This window comes from Sylvia atricapilla, chromosome 3 (assembly GCF_009819655.1).
Source record: "Sylvia atricapilla isolate bSylAtr1 chromosome 3, bSylAtr1.pri, whole genome shotgun sequence".
Classification (NCBI taxonomy): domain Eukaryota; kingdom Metazoa; phylum Chordata; class Aves; order Passeriformes; family Sylviidae; genus Sylvia; species Sylvia atricapilla.
The window spans coordinates 4,685,581-4,707,082 of record NC_089142.1 but is presented as its reverse complement, the minus strand read 5'-3'; the positions used below and the strand labels follow the sequence as shown (position 1 = coordinate 4,707,082).

The 21,502-nt window shown below is 42.2% G+C and overlaps 1 protein-coding gene across 1 annotated transcript in view; it reads right to left on the bottom strand.

Moving 5' to 3' along the window:
* The window catches only part of CDC5L (cell division cycle 5 like), a 31,040-nt gene extending 10,298 nt beyond the window's left edge, over nucleotides 1-20,742 (bottom strand). The window contains exons 1-14 of the mRNA XM_066314648.1: nucleotides 20,428-20,742; nucleotides 17,467-17,570; nucleotides 16,476-16,637; nucleotides 15,533-15,660; nucleotides 14,612-14,711; nucleotides 14,309-14,527; nucleotides 13,045-13,189; nucleotides 12,734-12,922; nucleotides 11,258-11,406; nucleotides 9,429-9,591; nucleotides 8,212-8,376; nucleotides 6,506-6,586; nucleotides 5,927-6,172; nucleotides 3,023-3,220 (exon numbers count right to left, since the gene is read on the bottom strand). Of these exons, the coding sequence (XP_066170745.1) occupies nucleotides 3,023-3,220; nucleotides 5,927-6,172; nucleotides 6,506-6,586; nucleotides 8,212-8,376; nucleotides 9,429-9,591; nucleotides 11,258-11,406; nucleotides 12,734-12,922; nucleotides 13,045-13,189; nucleotides 14,309-14,527; nucleotides 14,612-14,711; nucleotides 15,533-15,660; nucleotides 16,476-16,637; nucleotides 17,467-17,570; nucleotides 20,428-20,472 (2,094 nt within the window). The 5' untranslated portion in view covers nucleotides 20,473-20,742. The remainder of the gene's footprint in view (nucleotides 1-3,022; nucleotides 3,221-5,926; nucleotides 6,173-6,505; nucleotides 6,587-8,211; nucleotides 8,377-9,428; nucleotides 9,592-11,257; nucleotides 11,407-12,733; nucleotides 12,923-13,044; nucleotides 13,190-14,308; nucleotides 14,528-14,611; nucleotides 14,712-15,532; nucleotides 15,661-16,475; nucleotides 16,638-17,466; nucleotides 17,571-20,427) is intronic.
* Between the last annotated feature and the right edge of the window lie 760 nt (nucleotides 20,743-21,502).

Below are 21,502 nucleotides of genomic sequence, written 5' to 3'. Positions count from 1 at the left end.
TATTATTGCTGAGAATGGAGTAGGAAAAAAATATGTGCTTTTTTATTGCATATTCGTTTGTGCATTAAACTGCTATGCTTTTTATTTATTGTTTAAAAAACGACTCAGCAGGTGAGCTATGCTTAAAAAACCTGTATATCTTCCTTTTAGGAAGGGCCTTTTAGGGTCAGGCCACAGAGCTGCACTAAACTGCATTTTGCACACACTTGGGAGAGATTCTCAGGTCAAATTTAACTTTGCACAGAGTACACCTGCACTCAACAACAGTGAGCTGTGAGAGGCAGCACAGTTGTTCACTGCACCTGCAGGCACAGGATGCTGCTGGCCCCAGTGCCTGCCTGGACTGAGGTGGACGGTGGTATTTTGGAACACAGGAATATGGGAGAGGACTGTGTGCGGAATTGCACCAAGCCATCAGTCTCATCCAGCAGCATTCTGAGCTCCCAGGGGATGTAGCTACTTTTGCCAGTCTCACGACTGCAGTGAATGATAAAAGACATAGGATGGATCAAGCTGGAAGGGACCACAGAGGCTCATCTGGTCCCTCCTCCCTGCTCAAGCAGGGTCATCACAGAGCACAGGGCACAGGATTGTGTCCACATAGTTCTGGAACATCTCCAGTGAGGAGACTCCACAGCCTCTCAGGTCTCTGCTCAGTGCTCAGTCCCTGCACAGGAAAGAAGTCCTGCCTCCTGTCCAGGTGGAACTTGCTGGGCTCAGTCCCTGCCCGTTCCTCTGGGGCCATTGCTGAGCCCCCTGGAGCAGAGCCTGGCCCTGCTCTGAGCCCTCCCTGCACACAGGGACACCCAGGGCTGAGGGCCCCTCTCAGCTGGGGATCCTCTCGGGGCTGAACAGCCCCAGCTCCCTCAGACTTTCCTGGGCAGGGAGATGCTCCAGTGCCTCCATCATCTTTGTCACCCAGCACTGGATGCACTCCAGGAGCTCCATGTCTCTCTTGTCCCAAGGACAAGAACTTGACACAACACTCCAGATGTGCCTCAGCAGGGCTGAGCAGAGGGGCAGGGTCATCTTCCTCAGCCTGATGTAACACAGCTAACAGGATTTTGTTAAGTGTCTTTCACAGAGTCCCATGCAAAGGTGGCAGCAAATAAACCCACCCCCCCCCCTTTTTTTTTTTTTTTTTTTTTTTTTTTTTTTTTTTTTTTTGGCAAGACCTCTGATTTGTATTTTGCTTCCGGGGTGACTGCATTGTGACTGCAGAACAAAGACCATTTAGAACAAACACATGAGTTTGATAAATGTTGACCTTACTTTGCTTCAGTATCCCTACTAAGCATTCCACCATACTTGAATACTCATTCAAATATTGGGAAGGACAGAAATCAACAGCACAAAGCCCACACAGAAGTAACCAATTTAGACTGCAGAAACAGTGCACAGGATAAAGGCATAGGGCCACACACCAAACAATTAAGAGAAAACAAAATATTCAAGAGCTACTCATTAAGCAAGTACCATCCACCCTGTGCAGTAAATGAGCCTGTGGAAAAACTAGGCTGCAATCATGAAATTAAAGACTGTCTCAAAAAGCATATGCATAGGCAAATTAAGGCTGTTCGTGCATTCCCTAACTCGGACTGTTTGACTTTGCAACTTTAATAATGCCCTTCTAATGTCGTTTCGGAGCTCAGATATTTAAATTTCAAAAGCATTTGTACACAAATGAGGTGCAGCCCTCCGACTGCTGGCGCGCTGCCCGCCCGCCCTGCTGCCATGCAGGGCCCGGCTGCGGCTGAGCTCGCACACGGGTTTGGGAAAGCAGAGCCAGAGTCTGTCAGGCAGCGCTGGGCAGGGCAATGGTGCTCTCTGCTGGGTGAGCAGCAGCACGACACGGGCTCTGCAGCTCATACTAAGCCCCTACTACCAGGCTACGTGCAGGTGAACTTGCTTCTGGCCCCGAGTGTGGCTAACAGCTGCGGGATCTGTACCTGGACAACGCTCTTGACTGACAGACTTTACAAAAAACACACTCACGTTGTATTTCGTGTGTATGAATCAAGTGAAAATCCAGCCTTTCTGGCCTCTCTTGTTATTTCTAGGGGAGCAGCTGTTTGGGGAGGTTTGCTTCTAGCAGCAGTCACTGTGTTGATGTTAAATACAGAAAAAACTTTTTTTGCAAAGTTTCCTTTTACCATGGGAGAAGAATAATCTGATGCCTGCATAACTGAAAGAGACTTTTAGGCTAGAATGGTACTTTAGAAAACATTTAATGACTTACTGCAAATCAGATCAAACATGTTCTGTGGGAAGAAATTATTCCAGACCAGCTTACTTGTTATCATGAACGTTGTCCATTTTTGGTTTTTTGTATGGAGCATCTCAAAATCTAGAGAGAAGACTGGGCAAGGGAAATCTGTGTCAAAGGGTATGATAAAGAAAGTGAAATGGGATCACAAACATCCATTGTTCTCCTTTTTGGAGGGAATTTCTGGAACTGGAAGAAGATACCAGCCTGGTAAGAACTCAGGACTATCTAACCTTCACATATGTAACAGTCAGTCAGAAACCAAAAGTTAAGTTGGAAAGAACTTGAGAGGAACTTTGGGACAGAGTTGGTTTTTTTTAGCATCTTTCTCTGAGGTTTCTCCTCATACTGGCCACAATCAAGTGCAAACTGAGAAAGATCTGAACCACTCACAGCAAAGATTAAGAAAACATCAAAAAATCCACGTTATTACGAGACAGCAGAACTTGACCTTCTCTCCAGCTGAGAATGGAGTGGATGAGTGGATGTGTTACAGCTCATAGTGCAGAGAGAAACTTTGTGTGAGAATACTCTGTGTGGGCATATTTTAAGGAGGAAGATGAGAGAAGGTAATTTAAGCACCTCAAGAACATCTCTGATGAAATAACAAGACACAACAAAAACAAAATGAAACCAAAACCAAACAAAAAGACCAAACCAAACAAAAAACAAACAAAATAAAACCACCCCAAAAACAAACAAACAAAAAAACCAAACAAAAAACCCCACAAGGAGGCAGAAAAAAGTGACACTGACCTCAAGCCTCTTTTCAAGTGACTCTATCCTGTCTTTTTTGCTGGCCAAGTTAGCCCTCGTGTAGCGGCTCTGTCCAGGCAGGTACAACACCTGGCTGTAACATTCTTCCCACACCTGGTTATAAGCTTCACTTGACAGCTCTCCATGCCCCATTCCTTGCTTTACCACCTCCATCTCTTGTGCCAGTAGATCCTGTGCCTGTTGGAAAGGATGAGAGAAATTGCAGTCACAATACACAGGATACAAGAAAATTCCTCTCCTTTTCAAACCTTCAGTGTGCAATTCATGGGAGCAGCTTGGCTTTTCATACTCAAAGCTCACCATCAGGTTAAGCTAACTATGAAATCAAACACAGATGGTGTAGATTACAAATGAAACCCAGTCTAGAAGGCTCCTCACAGCACAACTATCCCTCATTTAATATAATTTGGCCAAACCTGACATCACTCTGGTGTGGCTAATGAAAGCTGTGGCACAGCGAAACACTTCATCTTGCTGCACAAGAACAAAGATAAAAGCAGGGACCTTGAGGGGAGGGAGAACTGTACAGACAGAAGCAGCTGTCCTATGAAACAAAAATCACTTTTCATTTCCTTTTGCTTGCCCTTCTCCACACAACCTGTAAAGTCAAGTCTAAACACTCCCGGGTGAGCTGCATAAGCTCCACTGCAGGAAACACAACTCTGGCTGTAACTAACACCTGTGGCTGAGGAACTGGTGAGATGGGACCACTCTGCTGCTTCCAGTTTAGTTTACAAAGTTTGTGATGAACTGAAAAGATTCTTGTTGGTTTCAGAACTCTTAATGTTTCTGACAAAGAGCCTGGTCCACAAAACTACACAGGCAACTTGGTCCTTCTCATTTTATTAGTAAATAAAAAACTAAAATATCTTTGCCAATCCAGACTTCATTGGTTATAAGAGCATGTCCATGTCCTCAACAGCATTGACAGGTGCAGCACAAATTTCCCTATCAGCAGTAGGTATCTTAACTGCAAGATGTTATGTTTGGTAACTGCAGACTGACCAGGTAGAAATTCAAGTATCACCAGATTAGATTATGTCACAGATACTGGGGAAAGGAAAATTAATTACTTGTTCTTGATGGTCAAGATAGATAAAATAGGAGTAACACAACCACACCTGACAAACCTAAATGCTATAAATTTCAATTAGCCAAGATTAGTACACTGTGAGGAACTGCTTGAGGGTATTTACTTGTGGCACCAGAAGTGTTTCCCAGCTCCAGGAGCTCAGCACCACTGCTAATCCTTCCCAAAAGAGAACTGCACATCAGGAAAAGAAAGGAGTATTTTATGAAAGGGTTTTAGCACAAAGATGTTCTAAAAACAAATTAAATAATCAAAATAAACAAGCCCCAGATGAGATGAGAGAGATAGGAAAATTTTCTGGTCTGAACTGGATTTTACACAAAGAGGGAATACTGTGCTGAATGTTAGAGAGCAAGCAGGAGCAGTGATGCAAAAAAATTTCTGCCCATCAGTTAGGAGACAAAACTTCCAGGGACTTTGAAGAAAAGTTTCCAGACAAAAACCACTGGACCATGTAATAGTCTCTGAGGGAAATGATAGCAAACCTGATTCTTGCTGCACTTCAAAACAACTAGAGAAAGCACTTGGAGAACATTCCTAAGGGAACAATCTGACACTGGCAGGGCAATGAAATTCATGATGTAACTGTATTTTCCATCTTTAATGTCTCCTAGTAAGAGATCTTGAAGTATAATTTTTCATTTAACAGCAAATTGGAAGTACACACTGTTCACTGTTTCTCCTCTTAGGCTCTATATTTATTGGTCAGATATAGTCAAGGACATGTATTTAAAATCTGTGAGTGTATCTTTAGAGTCACCTTAAAGGAACAGGGGATTTAGGTGCAGAGATGCAACAGGTATTGTCAGAGGACAAGCCTAGAGAGACAGACAACTTGGTGGCCCATGATTTTGTTCTTTTTACTCATTTTTATTCCTGTAGGCATTTGGTCAAAGGTTACTGGCACAGCTTCACAGGTGAAGCTCTTTGAAAGAGCTAAACCACAGAAATGCCTATCTGTCACTTGGCAGCAAAAGACAACATCTGTAGCTGCTTAAATAAATGAACACCCTCAACTGGAGCCCTGGTCCAGAGTTGCTGTTTAACTTGGGATTACAATGCAAAACAGGACACAGTGCCCAGGCCGCCCACGGCCCAATCTGCCTGCTCAGCACTTCTGGACCAGGTATGGCTGTAAGAGCAGCTGCCACAGCACAGCAGGCTCTGCACCAGCACAGTTTGCCTGGATCGAGCCTGACAAGCATAATTAAACAACTTGATCTGCTGCTCCAAGGGACAAGCTGACTACCATTGTCTCATTCGGTCTGCACTGCTCTGAAGAAAATGCTTTGTAATTCTGGATTAATGAAATTCACAGGCAGAGAAGGTGGGTATCACACCTGGTTAATGCCTCAATGATTTAACACCAATTTACAGAAACAGCAAAGAAGAATTTGGTAACTGTTGGGGTATTATTGCTCTTACCCTTATTTAAAATTATAAGCAACCACTACACATTCAAATTTGTATCTCCGTGGCAATGTCTATAGGAAAATACAGCATCCTCATCATTCTGCTGAAAGCCCTGATTAACATCAGCTCACAGAAAGGAGAACGTGCCCTTAAATCACCCTTACCTATTTACTCACCCTTACTTAATGCTTGGCAGTGCTGGGTTAACTTGCAAACCTGATTATCTTAGAGGGCTTTTCCAACTTCAACTCTATGATTACAGCCCTTCATACAACTCCTTGCAGACCTCCCAGCTGAATTCTGTGCAGGTTTTTTTCCCTAGTATTACAGAACTATGCCCTAAGGAGATTTTAGATGTCCTTAGGCCACACAATCCTCACCTTCTTGAGATCCTCTTTGGAGAACTTCTCATAAGGATTTTGTTCCAAGTAAGCCATGTGCTCTGCGTTGTTGCTTCCAAATCCTGGGCCTTTCCCTTTCTTACCAGTAAACTGTTCTCCAAATGGGTGGTGTAAAAGATCAAAATGAAGCATGGTAATCATCTCTTTCTTTATGAGTTCTTCACTTTTCTGCAAGTCCGTTAGAGGTGGTTCCACATTTAAGGGTCTCAGTATTGTTTCATTAACCTGCCCAGGAATAAAAAAAGGTTTGTAAATATCATTTACATCAGAAATAACATTAAATTCATATATCTCCACTCAGATAGTATGAATTTCATGTATTAGCTAAACCCCACAGAGGAGGTGCCAAAATCCCTTGTGGTGGGACACATGCAGTAATCTCAACATCTGTGCAGATGAAATACCTGATGATAACTCTGCTAGGGAAGTTTCCTGTAACTCATCATAGCCAAATAAAGATTTCATTCTCTCATGATCTCCTTAGACTGTACTTCCTCCTATAATAGTTAAAGCCTTTACTTTTCACTTCTGTTAACAGTGAATTTTGTTTCCACTTACTTCTGAGGGCCGTGGTAGATTCTTCTGCACAGCTTTGTGCATTCTCTTCAGTTCTTTGGCTCGCTCGGCTTCTCGGAGAGCCTAAACAAACAAGCCAAGAGTTACTCCAGCCACTGTACCACAATCAGATGCTGCCTAGGAAGGTATGTGATATAAAAACTAATTGATTATTGCAGTGAAGATTCCTTTCATTATAAAGACTTCATGTTACTAAGCCAGAGCTAAATAATGTGATGACAATGTAATTTACTGCCTCTAAAGTGAATGGGAAGAGCACAGCAGACTAACTCCAAGAGAAAAGAGATCTTTGAAAGTCATTTTCAGGCATCAAATTCTTCTTCAATCTCAACTCCAGCAAGACTTATTTCTTTATACATTTCTCCATGTGTGACAACTGCTCTAATGCTTCAGACATTAAATCCACCAGGAAAAGAAAGACTTAAGTTAGCAGCCATGACTCTGTCATCTTCAATGACTTAAAGTGTGTATTTCACTGAAACAATACTTGTGAAAGTGGAAAAACATGAGAGTTCTCTTTACAGTACATTTTCAAGCAATAAGTAACATGAAAAGTAGTGTTGTCAGGAACTTCAGGAACAATGACCAACATCTTCCATGTTCTAATCCAAGCATGTCACATCTTCACATGAAGGCAGAATGCTCTTCTTTTGTATGATGGTACAACTCAGATTCTTTATTCTAAACATATACATTACTTGTATTTATTCAGACTTTTTATTAGGGTATGTATGCATAAGACATAAATATACATGTGTAAAACATGTTTCTCCCTAAATAGGACACACCAGTAATCAAATTCTGGGAAATGCTTACCCCATTTAAAGATAGCAAAGCATAGTATTTTTTAATTTTTTTTTCACTTGTCAAAGCACAGCTATTGTCAAAAACTTCTCTGGACTCAAAAATCCCATTTATTTTTATTAAAAAAAACCCATTTATATTATATAAGGTATATAATAAAAAGAGATTTGTAACACAAAATTTAGGCTAAGCAATAAATAGAAAAGGGACTGTTTTTAGAAAGATTTAAAATGTCTCTGGTTACTGGTCAGTACAGCCATTTAACTGGCAGAATTTAGGCTTGGACTTTATCCAACCTTCCTTGATTCCAAACCAAAACAAAACAACAGGGACCCATTCACACCTTGGCTATCTGGGTAATCCTCTGGTACTGGCCAAGCGTACCAATTCCCTGCATGGCATATTGTTGTCTGTGTGCTACCAGCCTGCCTGAGCTTGTATATACCTGTCTAACCTTTCACAAACAGCAACTTTTAGCCTTGAGAGAATAATCTCCAACTGAAAAAAAAAAAAAAAAAAAAAAAAAAAAAAGCACAGTACTTACAGTACTTATGTGCTTAAAATCAAGCATGTGCCACTGTAGAAAAAAAGCTTTTAATTAAATTTTTATCTTCTGGGGGTCACAGACATTCTTAGGGACTTTGTGTTAGAAAATGATGTGCTACAAACATTAAGAAATTAAGAAATTGATTTAGAAAGAAAACTGATTTGGCCTCTGTGTATGTATACTCTGATAACAGCAAAGAAAACAGGTGCATTTTACTTTGTTATCCTGTAGAATATCCTGTGCCTCTTCCACTGAACAGGTGTGAAATGCTGGGAAACCATGGAAGGAACACATTTTATTGTAAACAAAAGGCACCATCCCCATCTCACACACTGACCTGTTTGCGGGCTTCTATATCAGCAGCATCTTCTACAAAGGTTTCATCTACTTCATGCTCTTCCAGCTCCTTTTCTGCGTTTTCAGGCAGAACAATCTCGAAGTCGTTCTTTGGAGCAGGGAGCGCCATGAGCCCCATGCGCAGGTGCTCCCGGGACTCCCTCTCCTGTGGGAAGGAAGAGCAGTGACACGTGACACCTCTGCCTTCAGATCTTGAGTGCAACACAGTCAGACTCTGCATTTGTCTGCATTAACAGACAGGAACAACACATATAGTTACTCCCTGGCCACCTCAGTCTGCTGCAAAGCCAGAAAGCACCAGATCAGGAAACCAGTGGATTCCACCAGAAATTTGAAGCCTCAGTTTCCCTTCTGGCAGTAAAAAGTCTCTTTACTATAAAAAGGTTAAGAGAGAACCAAAGTATAGGTACATAAAAAAACACTTCTCTTTCAAGCTAAGAGGAGCTCTGGAATTTTGAACTCGAAGAGTTATTGTTGTGAGAACATGCCAAACACTTGGAGTGGATATCTCAGCTAGGCCAAAAAGAAAACTGTTGATAGCTCAGGTGGGAGATATTCAAAGCCACAGTCGAGGCTGCAGAATCAGCCACATAAAAGGAGCTCCCAAGGTGCTACCTATTAGATATGTGCCCTTTTATACCATGTCTAATTGGCAGGGTCCATCTGGCTGAATCTCCACGAATGGAAACATCTGTTGCCAAAGGTGATGAAAGAGTCTGGATGGGACTCAGATTTCTGAACATCTCAAAACTCCAGTGCTCCTAATGGCAAAAATTAAACTCCTTTAGCTCAGTGTTGTCAACACGACAGACTGATGAAAAGGTCCTGTAGGTAAATCAGGAAGCCAAGATGATGAGGAATTGGAGGATTGTGTAGGATTACAAGAAAAATGAATCTCTGCTCAAGATGCATTTCTTGCTCAGCTTCAAAGATAGAAACAGGATGGAAACTTAACTATGTCTTCTCCAAAAAACAGTTTTAGAGTGTGTTTACTGAGCACACTGAAAGCCATTTTAAGTGGCAAGACTTCTGGCTTTTTAAATAAAGACTGTATTTTATTATGTGCTGAGGACAGACCTGTAGACAGGTGGAAAAATAACACTTATTTATTATAAAATAGAATTCTTTCCAGCAGATGAGAACTAGAAGCCTGAAAATTAACAGAGCACTGATTTCCACTTCTTAAGTGCTACTTACCATTTGTTTTGCATAGGATGGGTCACTGTAATCTGCCATTCCCTCCTCTGGGTTGATGTTCAGTTTATCCCGCAGGGGAGTTCTCCCAGGAGTGGTGCCAAGGGCAGGTTTGGGAGTCAGTCCTCCTCGAGGAGTGAGGCCCTCTGACCCCTGAGAGGGTGTTCTAGGGAAGTGCAGGCAGTCATTAGTTTTTTCACTCAAGAGCTCTACTTACAGAAGTCTGAATGTTGGGAAAAGTTACATAAACACATTCTATACATTTAAACTGGAGTTTTTTTCCCGGGAGGCAACAAAACTGTGAAGTACAATTACAAAAACACTAAAAATAAACTGTTTAAGCCTGTCAGTGTGTAACCAAGGTCCTGTCAAGAAATCTAGGCCAATCATCATTTTAAGAGAAGCTTCAGGAACCCCACCAACACAATTTCCCATCACTGCTTTTGAGAGAAGAGCTTATCCAGTCACCAGGCATTATTCTGGGATACAGTAATCAGGATTGAATTGCAAGCTCTGATTTCCCCACCACCTGGGCAAATCATTCACTCTGAAATCATCTGGCCCAACAGCTGTCCCACGTTGCAGTTGGATGGATCATACTGAAAAAGCCTCTTTGCTTTCACTGACTATTGAAGAAGCAATTACATTATAATAATTACTTCTAAGCATCTATGGTGGGGCAACATGGATTAAGTCTTAGATTTTGTTGGCCCCAATTGTTTCTCCTATAGACTGGGAAGGAATATTGTTCTCTATCCCAATGACCTGCTACACGAATGAGGGTCTACTTCACAGATTTATTAATTTTTCCCTCTGTTCAAGGACTTGGATCTTCCCACTGACACAGCATTTCTGCAAGCAAGCCAAGCTGACCTATAGGTAGCATATTTACATGTGCAAATCGGAACCTCAGAAGCTAAAAAAAAAACACCACAAAAAATCTCAAACAACAAAACTAAAGTATCTCTACTTTTTAAAATATAAAATAACCCAAATCAACAGCCAGATCACTCCAGGTCAAAGTCTACACTGATTCTGCACCACACTGACACCAAGAGATCTTCAAAAAAAGCCCTCATTGCTGGAGCCGCTCTTTTAATTAAAAGATCAGGGCTTTTGCACACAGCTTCTGAACAAAATAAAGCTGCTTTGGAAAAGCTGCCATAAAGGTCCTTTTTATTTCCTTCTCCACTTTTCCTACTAACATGATACAAGTAAACTTAGAACCTAAGTGGAAAAACCTGACACACAAAATGTACCAATTGTAACATGTTTTAGCTGTACGGTATTTAGCATTTGTGGGATATATATTTGTTCACTGTAAGAGTTAAACCAGCAATTCTGTACTATTTAGATTGGCAATATAAGAAATATTTTATTTTGGATATATATGGCTTATAAAATATTTACTTCAGCTTTTCAAAAATTCAGTGTGGGTTTGGCTAAGGGACCTCCCACATTTTTGACTCCAAGGTAGTACTTTGGAAAGGCCAGGATCCACATTGAGAATGACACTCCAGCTTACTATTTATACTCCTGCATTGCTCCAGAATAATTTATACTGCTCCAGACCACAGAAGGCCACATTTTGGATCAAAACTCCAGTGAGCCATACACTGTATGAACACAGCTGAAGAGGATACGGCTGAGCTTTCTAAAGACACAGAGAAGGAGAAATTTTTGCAACAAGAGCTTGAAATAAAAGTGAGTTAAAATTTCTTTTGAAGCCGTAATTGTGATAGTATTTTACACATCAAAATCTGCTCTGTTCACCCACCTCCAAAGAGACACATGCCCACCCAGGCACCCATCACAAAAAAGAGTCTGTTTACCTGAAAGGTGTGGAAAGCACAGTATTTGGTGTCTGAACAACCTGTTTCTGTGGTGTTACCCCTGAAAAGTCACTTTCATGCAAGGGAGTATTAAGACCTCCTTTCAGGGGAGTATCCACATTTGTGAGAGCCATCAGATTCTGGGCCTCCTGTGTAACAGACAACACAAGCAGGGCTTCACCAAGACATTCACAGTCATGTTTAACAGATTCAGTAGCAGCAAGAACAGCTGAAGAGTTATTTGGGTATCAGTTAGTGGAAAATGTTTAAAATTTCTTAGCTGTAACAGCCATACAGTGGTATTTATAAACCCTACTGTTTCACTGAGAGGCAGCAAAATATGTTATAAACTGGAGCTGCAAAAAATGAGTGGGTTACTTATTGTTTCAGCTTGCCAGACTCCATGAATCTCCAAGATTTGTTAGTGACTCGGGTAATCTAAGAATCCTGATTTTAAGAGAGAAGACCACGCTTGAACTCTGAAACCTGAATTCAATCAACTTCATCCAAACTGCACTTCAGAGAGAATGCTCCAAAAGAGATGGTCACTATTCAGATTTCTGATCCATGGCTCAATTGGGGCTTTTATGAACAGCCCCCTTTTTATATCGTTTTTCTTTATTACAGTGAAGAATTAAGTCTCTGAAAATAAGCTAATTATACTACTACAAATAGCAAATACATTCCCAGAAGACCACTAATCCACCTAGAGAACTCTGTATATGCATAATAATGTGACATTTATAATGTCAGAGTACTCCATTGGAAGGTGAGCTTGACCATTCCTGCAAACATTGCACAGACTTAGGTCATGATCTGTAGAGACAGGAACTTTCTCTTTTCGCCTATCACGGAACTGCTGAAATACAGCTTACTGTCAACTCAGACGGTTTTTTGTTTTCCAGTGGGATTTTTGGGGCCTTGTTCTGTCCTACACACTAGCTGCACTGATTTAATTTATCCGTTTCCACACACTCAACAAAATGTTACTCAACATTATCACTTTCGAAAAATCCAGGCAATCAGAGGCTGCAAAGGCAGGTTTTAGCTAACCTAAGTTTTAAGCCAATAAAGTGCAATGAAAATATTCTAGCATTGTTGCAGTTAATTCCTACTTTTAATTAAAATAAAAGCTGGATAAGATAAAGCACTGTTTTAAGGAGATGAACTTATACATCCTCAACACTGAGAAACACACAAGACAAGGGAAAATTATGCAAGACACCAGGAGAATGGTTAAAAGCTTCACACAATATGTGACTAAAAGAAAAAGAAACAAAATGTTTTGAAACACAGTGACAATTGATCAAATAGAAGCAGACCAGCTTCCATGCCCTTCAGTGTCCTGAAGCCTGGGATTGCTTCAAATCCCAATACTGCACATCATCTAAGGAGTGTTTCTCTGGCACTTAAACCTTCTACTCAGCCGACTCCTGCTCCAAAAATTAAAACCCATCCTGTACATTTATACTCTACCTGCAGGATCCTGTCCTGGGCTGCTGGAGTTTTGGGAGTCCTTAGAGCAATGCTGTTGTTGGTTACATTATACTCAGAGAGAAGAGTGCTGGAAGCTGAGTTTGTGATTCCAGATTCCTCAGCAGTCTGCCGTGCAATCTCACTTGCCTGCCCAACTTTTACAACTTCTTCAAGTTCTGTATCAGATATCTTGGAAAGAGAAAATCCCAAGGCACAATAAGACACAAAATAACTTTGAGATCTGTTCAATAAACAGAAAGCACTGTTTGGTACTGGCATTGTAAGTTGTTTATTATCAGTAAACACCTCACCTGAGGAGCTGGCAGCACCAGTTTACTCCTTTTCTTGGTGAATTCTGACACTCCACTGGTCTGCAGAATAGCTGAGGGCAAGTCTGACTCTTTTTTCCGTTTCATGTGCTGCTTGTCCTTTTTGCGCTCTCTTCCCTCCCTCTCACTGTTATTACAGAAAACAGAATCATCTCAGAACACACAGAGCAGCTACAAAGCAAAGCAAAGAAGCCAAGAGCAAAAAGGCTGGACCTTTATCAAACACTGGATATGCTGAAATAAAACAATGCAGGAAGAGTGGAGCATCTTGTGGGTGATTAGATGTGATCTGCAGATCCTGCAGCAGAACCTACTAGAGGGCAGTGTAATGCTTTTAAATGATGGAATCAGTCAACAGTTTCAGCTTTTAGGCTGAGTAACTACAATCAACAGGATCACTGGATCAGTAAAAAAAAAAAGTCAAGCCAAGAATTTAGACAGTAAAAACAAGGAAATGTGAACAGTCCCTTTTTCTCCAGCAGCTGGAAGGGAAGATGAACATTTTCTTTTGGGGAAAGTGGGAAGCAATTTCTCTTGGGTCTTTAATAAAAATGGCATTTCCTTCAAACAGCAATGGAGGCAGTCAGTGAAATCATAAGCTTCAGTCTGAAGCTCCTGCCTGACCCTCTGAACAAAGAGCCATACAGAAAAATCAGTAACACCACATGAGTTACTAAACCAAATTGTATGTGGCACTGGACTCTCTCAGTAAAAAGCAGTTTTGGCAGAAATAGTGGGAAGTGCAACTGTACAACTAAGTATGTACCCAAGAGTGGCATTTAACTTCTCAACTACACTTTTGGGGATTTTTTGGGGGGATGGGGAGAAATTAAGGATGCCAACTTAAGAACAACTCCATCAAAAGTAATACTACAGATCTACTTCTATCAGCAATCTTAATAAGATTATTACTTAAAGGACACTAAATACCCAAGCAAATGAACAGCTAAAAAAAAAAAGCTCATGACTTAAAGAGCAAGAACATTCATGAGAAGCTTTTTTCTGATAGATAAAAGGTGAACTAGAGGAAAGGAAAAAAGGTGGTCATAGACAATAGGTGAATCAGAGCTTTTGCAAAGAAAAAACCACAAAAAACTGAAAAGGCAGAGGCCACTCACACTTATGTCTGTCCCATGAAAAATACATTTCCCACACACATCATGTTTCCAGGGCTTAACATACACACATTATCGGCTGCTTTTCTTCCCAAGTACACTGTTCCCTCCTTATTACAACACACACTTACGATCTTAATTCTCCATCCAGGTCTTGCTGACGCAGTCTCCTGAAATCTGCATCCAGGGACTGATAATTTTCTTCTGATGTATCATAAAAACCAGGGGCAGGCTTTTTCTCAAATGGAATCTCTGCATTGTAATCCACACCTCTCTTCTTTTTCCTTTTCTTCTGGATCTCAATCCCGGCGGCGCGAAGTTCTCGTCTTTTCTGGAGAGCAGCAAGACGTCTAAAGAAACAGTGACAACCAGGTGATTTCAAGTGCAGAGGAAAGAAAAGCAGTCTTGGGATATGAAACCAAGTGTGAGTTTACCGAGCTTCTTCCAGCTGCTTCTCCCTGGCTTTCCTCTTGGCCTTCTTTCCCTGTGTGTTCGCCAGACGCGCTCGAGCCTCAGACAGCATTTCAAGCTCATCTGCAATGGTACAGATAAATACAGCAGTGAATCTGCACTTCAAAGATGAGTCAGGAAAAAGGTGACATTAAGATCAGAAAACCATCTTTAAAAGATGTACCAATCAATCATTCTATCACCACTAATGGCCAAGTTGTCCCAATGTATTTACTGAATCACTGGCCAGGTGAAATGAAGATTTTTAGAAAAAAACCTCCTAATGTTGAGAACAGTATCAGTAAGTATAAACAGCAAGTCAAGATATTTACATAAAGAGGCAAAATGACCACATAATGGAAGTAAAACTCCACTTACATCTTTATCTGAGAGTACTATCTTTAGAATTTATTAATTGCATTTACTGCCAGAGCTGAGAGCACTGGTTTTGTGAACCTGTGACTGTTCAAAACCACCAATGGTCCATTCATGGAATTTCAACAATGCTCATTTTTCAGTTCATAACATTCATTGCAAGGAAGAAAAAAAAAAAAGTGAGGCAGTTCTGTGCTTCAGCATGGATTCATGTGAGATGTGTGAGCTGATGGAAAATGATGAAGATACAGAATTCAAACAAGCAGAGAAGTTGTCAAAGCAAAGAACAGCCAGTTATTATAACAGATGAAGGTGACAGATAAGGAGGCAAGAAACACACCAAGAAAAGGAAAACTGGAAAAGAGTAACTCACTGGCCAGATAAAAAATAAGACAAAATTTGTAAGTAAATTAATGACCAGGTGGTGGTGGAAAAAAAGAAGAAAACCAAGGCACACTGGCTGTGTAAACAGAAAAAAAATCAAACAGATCAGATTTCTGTTTAAAATGGTAAACATAATCCTAATTCACCTTCATCCATGTCAATGGGATCTGGCCTGGCAGGTTTGGTTTCTGGATTTGGATCGATTTCTCCAGGTTTTAGTTTCCGAGGATCATCAGCAGTTTCTTCCTCATTGTCTCTCTGAGCAGCTTTGTCCCTAAAAACACATTGTAGGTGTCACCACCAGCTCCTCATTTTCCCTCAGACTCATAATAACCATCCCTTAAATGTCCCCAAAGACTGATAATAAAGCAGTAACCTTGTACTCTGTACAATACATTACATCTGTTATACAATTCACAAGTGTGATGCAGTTCCATTACCTTAAACAAGACAAAAGAAACCAACAGAGTATTACATTACAACAATAAAATATTACATAAAATACAATACTGATAGAGCTAGTAGTAAAGAAGTTTTCTCAGGTAATCTTTAACAATAAGAACAAGAATTCAAGCAGTGTGACACAATTAAAAAATCGAGTTTTCTATGATGTTTTTTCTACTCAACCAATAGCACCAGAATTGAGAAATCTCATGAGGGAAAACAGCACATTCTTTCTCTTCTTGTGGCCTAAAGAAACTCTTTGTAGCAGAGAGATGGTATCTGCACATTCAGCCATTTCAACATGTGTTTTATGTCCCTTTTCTTTCTCACATACCCACTCCTGCTGATCAGCCAGTCAAAACTGCCCTAACAGCCTAATAAAAACATAAATCTTAAGACAGCCCCTTGACCAGGAGCAAGAAGAGATACACCTATCTCTACTCAAGCTGCTCTCCAGGTTCCAGGAGCTTCTTTCAAGTTTGGCACAAGTGACTGAAAACAATCTTGAAAGATTTGCTTACAAAAGGACTCAGATGACTGGAAACCACCCTAATTTATCAGCATGGGAGAAGAGAATGACACATTGCTACAACTCCACAGATTCTTTTGAGTATTCCTAGTATTTCAAGGCAAGCAGAAACTCACAGCAGAAATTCATAGTGCTCCAAGCACTGTGCAGCAGTTCTCCCAATGATGGGGGCAATGGTTCTCCACTGGGTTGGCATCAGCTTGGCCAGGTGCAGCAGCTTCTCCTCCTCCTCCCGAGACCACTCTGTCTTTTTGATGCTCGGGTCCAGCCACTCGTACCTGAGTAAGGGAAAAAATTAAGTATGACAGACCCAAGTTATCCACTGATTCGTCTTCAAGAGTGTTTTAATGACATATGTATCTGAGCTTTAAAATGTATTATTTATCCAGCACTTTTCATACAAATACTGCCTCTTCTTCCTTTTCCCACCTCTATTCAGGCAAAGTAAAGAGTCACAGAATTAATCCTGAAGCAAAAAGCCAAAATTGCCACTGTCAAAGATAGAGAAATGGTAGAACTGTTTGGTCTGGAGCCTTCAACAATTATCTTATTAATCCTCAACTGTGCTAGTCCTATTTTCTCTACAAGAAGTAGAGATTTATTATTAAATATGTCCATTTCAATACTTGAGAAACAAAGTCTGATTCTCAAATACACTCATACTGCATCAGCATTTGCATCAGTTTAAAGCTCCTATTTTTTATAAAATATTACATTTCACAGTGCAGTTTCTAAATGTTTACCCTCAAGCCAAACTCCCATTACATGAAATTAGAAAATTATATGTAAGAGAGATTAGTATCTTATAATTTTACTTCCTTGGCAATATCCACCAATTAAAACATGTTTAAATAAAGGGCAACACTAATGTTTATAATTTAAAGTGATCCTGCATTTGCTAACACTGCAGTCATTGGCAAACAGAACATCTGGCTACTTTTGTTCAACTACTTTCAAGCAGTAAGAATTTGAAGTTTCCATGATAAAATCCAACAGTGTTAAAACTGTTGATGCTCTGTGGACATAAATTAGTCTGTGGTAACATTTTTTCCTAAATTTCCACTAATTATGAAGGTCATATTCCCAGGCACAGAACCTCTCACTTACCATCTGGCTTTGCACTGCTTTGCTGATTTCCTGTGCAGTAACGAAGCAATTCGAGACCACTGGTTTTTGCCATATTTCATAACAGCTGCTTTCAGAATTTCATCCTTGGAAAAAAAACATAAATAAATACCCTTATGGACTGCAAAACAGAAAGTCTGAGCTCCAGCAAAGAAGAACATGGTAAGTTTCATGGGCTGGCCCAGCGGAAACAGCATTACACTGCTACTTCTGTTCCATTTTATGCCCAAGAAAAATGATGATTTGTATTTTAAAGGCCAATGAAATCTATGAAGATTAAATGAAAAAGACACATGATTACTGTTCCAAACTTCATATATCCAACAGAACTTCCCAAATTACTATTTTCAATGCTCTCTAATGCATTAGTGTTTAAAGGCTCTGTGTCTTCCCTGAAGGACAGCAGCAGAGGTAAGGAACTGTTTGGTAATGACAACAAAACTGAAAAAAAAGTTGAATTGGCAGATATCTCTGGCTGCCTTGTTTTAAATAATACCACAAAATTATCTATTTTTCACATTTTAATACAATTGGAATAAAAATGTAATAGATTCAGCCTGGGAGCCAGGTTGTTCACAGACAACAAAGTGTGCACTGAGTTTGATCAAAAGCCAGAAGTGCTATCAATTTTCTGTTCATCCATCTATCAATCCCTCTCTCCCTCAATGAGTGGGTTCATTATTTCTGGTTTATTCAGAGAAACTGGTATTTCAAATGCATTAAAGCTATTCTTGCAGCCCTGTCAACCACAGACATCCCTGTCCTGTACCCAGTGAGTGTTCAGTGAGTTTGACACTGTTTCCACGGACACCTCCCAGAGAACAGCAGCTTTGACAGTGAACTTATGATCAGCTCTTCATCTAGCTTGAGCTGCTACAGGCAACAATTCATGTAATTACTGTTCTAAAATAAATAGTAAATCCTCTCTTGTGTGTTTCTTTTTAACTTGGTGCTCTATGGCACACAGGAGCTGTACCAGTGACATCAACAGGCTTTTTTTGCAAGTAACTGGTCATTTTATGAATGACCTGGTATCATCTGGCCCCACTTTCTCTGTTTTTAATGCTGTATGTATAATCAAAATGTTAATAAAAGGAAAAAAAAACCAACCCAACACCAATTTTATCACTGGTACACAAAGCCTGATGAACTAGGGATCCATTTGGCCACTGGAACAGGCTCCTCAAGGCAGTGGCTACAGCCCTAAGCCTGCCAGAATTCAAGCAGCATTTGGACAATGCTCTCAGGCACAAGGTGGGATTTCTGGGGTGTTCTGTGCAGGAGCTGGACTCCATAGTCCTTGTGGGTCCCTTCCCATCCAGGATATTCTGTAATTCCATTTAATGCACTGCTCTTTCTCTTAAACAGTCACCAAAATTTACCAAGAATGGAAGACCCTAAGAATGGGGTGAAGACAACATGAGTTTTCCTGTCCTCTGCTGACCGCAAGTTTAGCTGCTTCCTGGCACACCACTGATATATCACAAGTGCTTAAAAGCACACACAGCACATTTTAACTTCTATTACTTTTTCCTCACTGTTTCCTGGAACCACACACATGCCTGGTGTTCACAGTATGCAGTGACAGAGTTCTGTATTTCACAGTGCCAGGTACCTCCTTTTGCTTTAAACATGTATTTAATAAAACTGACATCCTTGATTTCTCACCACTTGTGGTTCTGAATGTTTGTGACAGCAAAATTGGAGGGGATCATTCTTTTTTGTAACAGTAATTCTTGGGGCTGCAGATGAAGAGCCCACATATATTGACAAGACACAGACTGAAGTTGCACCAGGGCTTTAGATTAGTTATTAGGATTTTTCCCCCCCATGGAAACGGTTGTAAAGCATTGGAACCATTCCTGGAAGTGATAAAAAACCCACGTGGCACTTAATGACATGTTAAATGGTGATCATGGTGGTGGTCCTGGATTGATGGCTGCACACTTGGTCATCTTAAGTCTTTTCTGATCCTAAAAATTCTATGACTCTGCCTTTGCCATTTTCAATTTGGAAATATCTTCAAGGGCAAGAGATTCCTCTAGAGCATAAGAAACCTGCCTATGCAGTACAAGTCACATTCTAGTCTGTGAGAGGGACATCTCTAAGCCCAGCACAGCCTGTGCTTCCACTCTAGTGGCAGTGGGAACAACTTCTTTGGGGCAGGACACAACACACACGTGGCTGAGCTTCCCAACCTGCAGCCCGAGGGAAAAACACCAACAATCACCTTTGCCCACTGAGGCAGCAGGAAGGAGGAAGGCACAGGTTGCTGGGGAATGCAGCCCAACAGAGAGCCAAGGAATCACAAAATCAGTTAGCTTGGAAAAGGCCTCTCAAATCACTGAGTTTAATCAGTGATCACCACCACGTCAATGAGACCACAGCACTCAGTGCCACATCCAGTTTTTCCTTGAACACCTCCAGGGATGGCGACTCCATTACCTCCCTGGGCAGCCCATTCCAATACATAATCACCCTTTCCTGCGAAAAAATTCTTCCTAATGCCCAACCTAAACTTCCCCTGGCAGTTCGAGGCCATGTCCTCTTGCCCTGGCACTTGTTCCCTGGGAGCAGAGCCCGACCCCACCTGGCTGTCCCCTCCTGTCAGGGAGTTGTGCAGAGCCAGAAGGTTCCCCCTGAACTTCCTTTTCTCCAGGCTGAGCCCCTCCAGTTCCCTCTGCCGCTCCTCATCAGACCCTTCTGTGCTCCAGACCCTTCCCCAGCTGCGCTGCCCTCCCCTGCACTCGGCCCTGCGGACCCCAACCCTGTGCTGTCCCGGCCCAGGGGCTCCGGCAGACCCGACCCTGCCCCGGACACCCCAGACCCGAACCCCCCGCGCCTGCGCACCACGACACTCCCCGCGCCTGCGCACCAGTGAGGCCTCCCCCACCTCCAGGGGCCTTCACGGGAGACGAGGGCTCAAACCCCGCCGAGTCCTACCTCGGTGTTCCGCCACACGCCGCCTTTAATCATAATCCGCGGCATCTTGGCGGCGAAGGGAGGCGGGGACGAACCCCTGGAGCGAGAGAATGGAGAGGGGACGGGAGCGCCGCTGGCGTCAGCGGGGCCGGCCGAGAACGCGCACGGTCGCCCTCAGCGGCGGCGGGTGCCGAGGGCGAGGGAAGCGGAGCCGGCTGCTCTGCCAGAAAAGCGAGAAGCGGGTCCGGCTGCTTTCCCAGGGAAGCGGAACCGGCGGCTTTTTCAAGGGATCTGAGGCCGCTGCTCCTGCGGGGAAGCGGGTCCGGCCGCTCCGCGCATGCGCAGCCCCCCGCGTGTCCTGAGGCGGCGCTCGGGGCTAGCGCCCCCTGGCGGCCGGAGGAGCGCACGGGCCGAAAGGAGGAACTCGGCGTTCATTAAACTCTTCACATTTCCCCAAGGGGACGCAAGTGAGGGAGGAAAGGGACAGCGGAAGGTAATCGCATCTCCATAGTGTGCCGTTTAGAGGGTGTTTTGTTAATTGCAGTGAAAACCCCCGTGCGTTTATGTGTGGAATAAATTCTTGGCTCTGAAGGTAGTGAGGCCCTGGCACAGGTTTCCCAGAGAAGCTGTGGCTGTCCCGTCCTTGGAAGAGTTCAAGGCCAGTTTGGACACGGCTTGGAGCAGCCTAGGATCGTGGAAGGTGTCCCTGCCCATGGCAGGGGGTGGAACGAGATAATCTTTAAGCTGCCAATGGAAAACTGTTCTATGATTCTACAGGAGAGCGACATTGATAGTGCATTTGCATATTCACACACACACTAAAGGAGGCTGTACAAGGTACATACCTGAATTTGAGCAATTTTCACAAGTACTCATGTCACTTTCAACACATGAAGGGCTGAGTCTCAAAGGGTGAGGATCTCAGCTCAGGATCTGTCATTGCCATTCAGCCGTGGCCCCCAGGGGCATCTCCAGCCTGGGGGTTGTGTGGTTCAGAGAGGCCCCACTCAAGGGAAATGCTGCTCTCAGCCCACTGCAGTCCTGGAGAGCCCAGAGAGTCTCACTTTGTACTGTTCAGAGAGTCACAAAAGAGCTG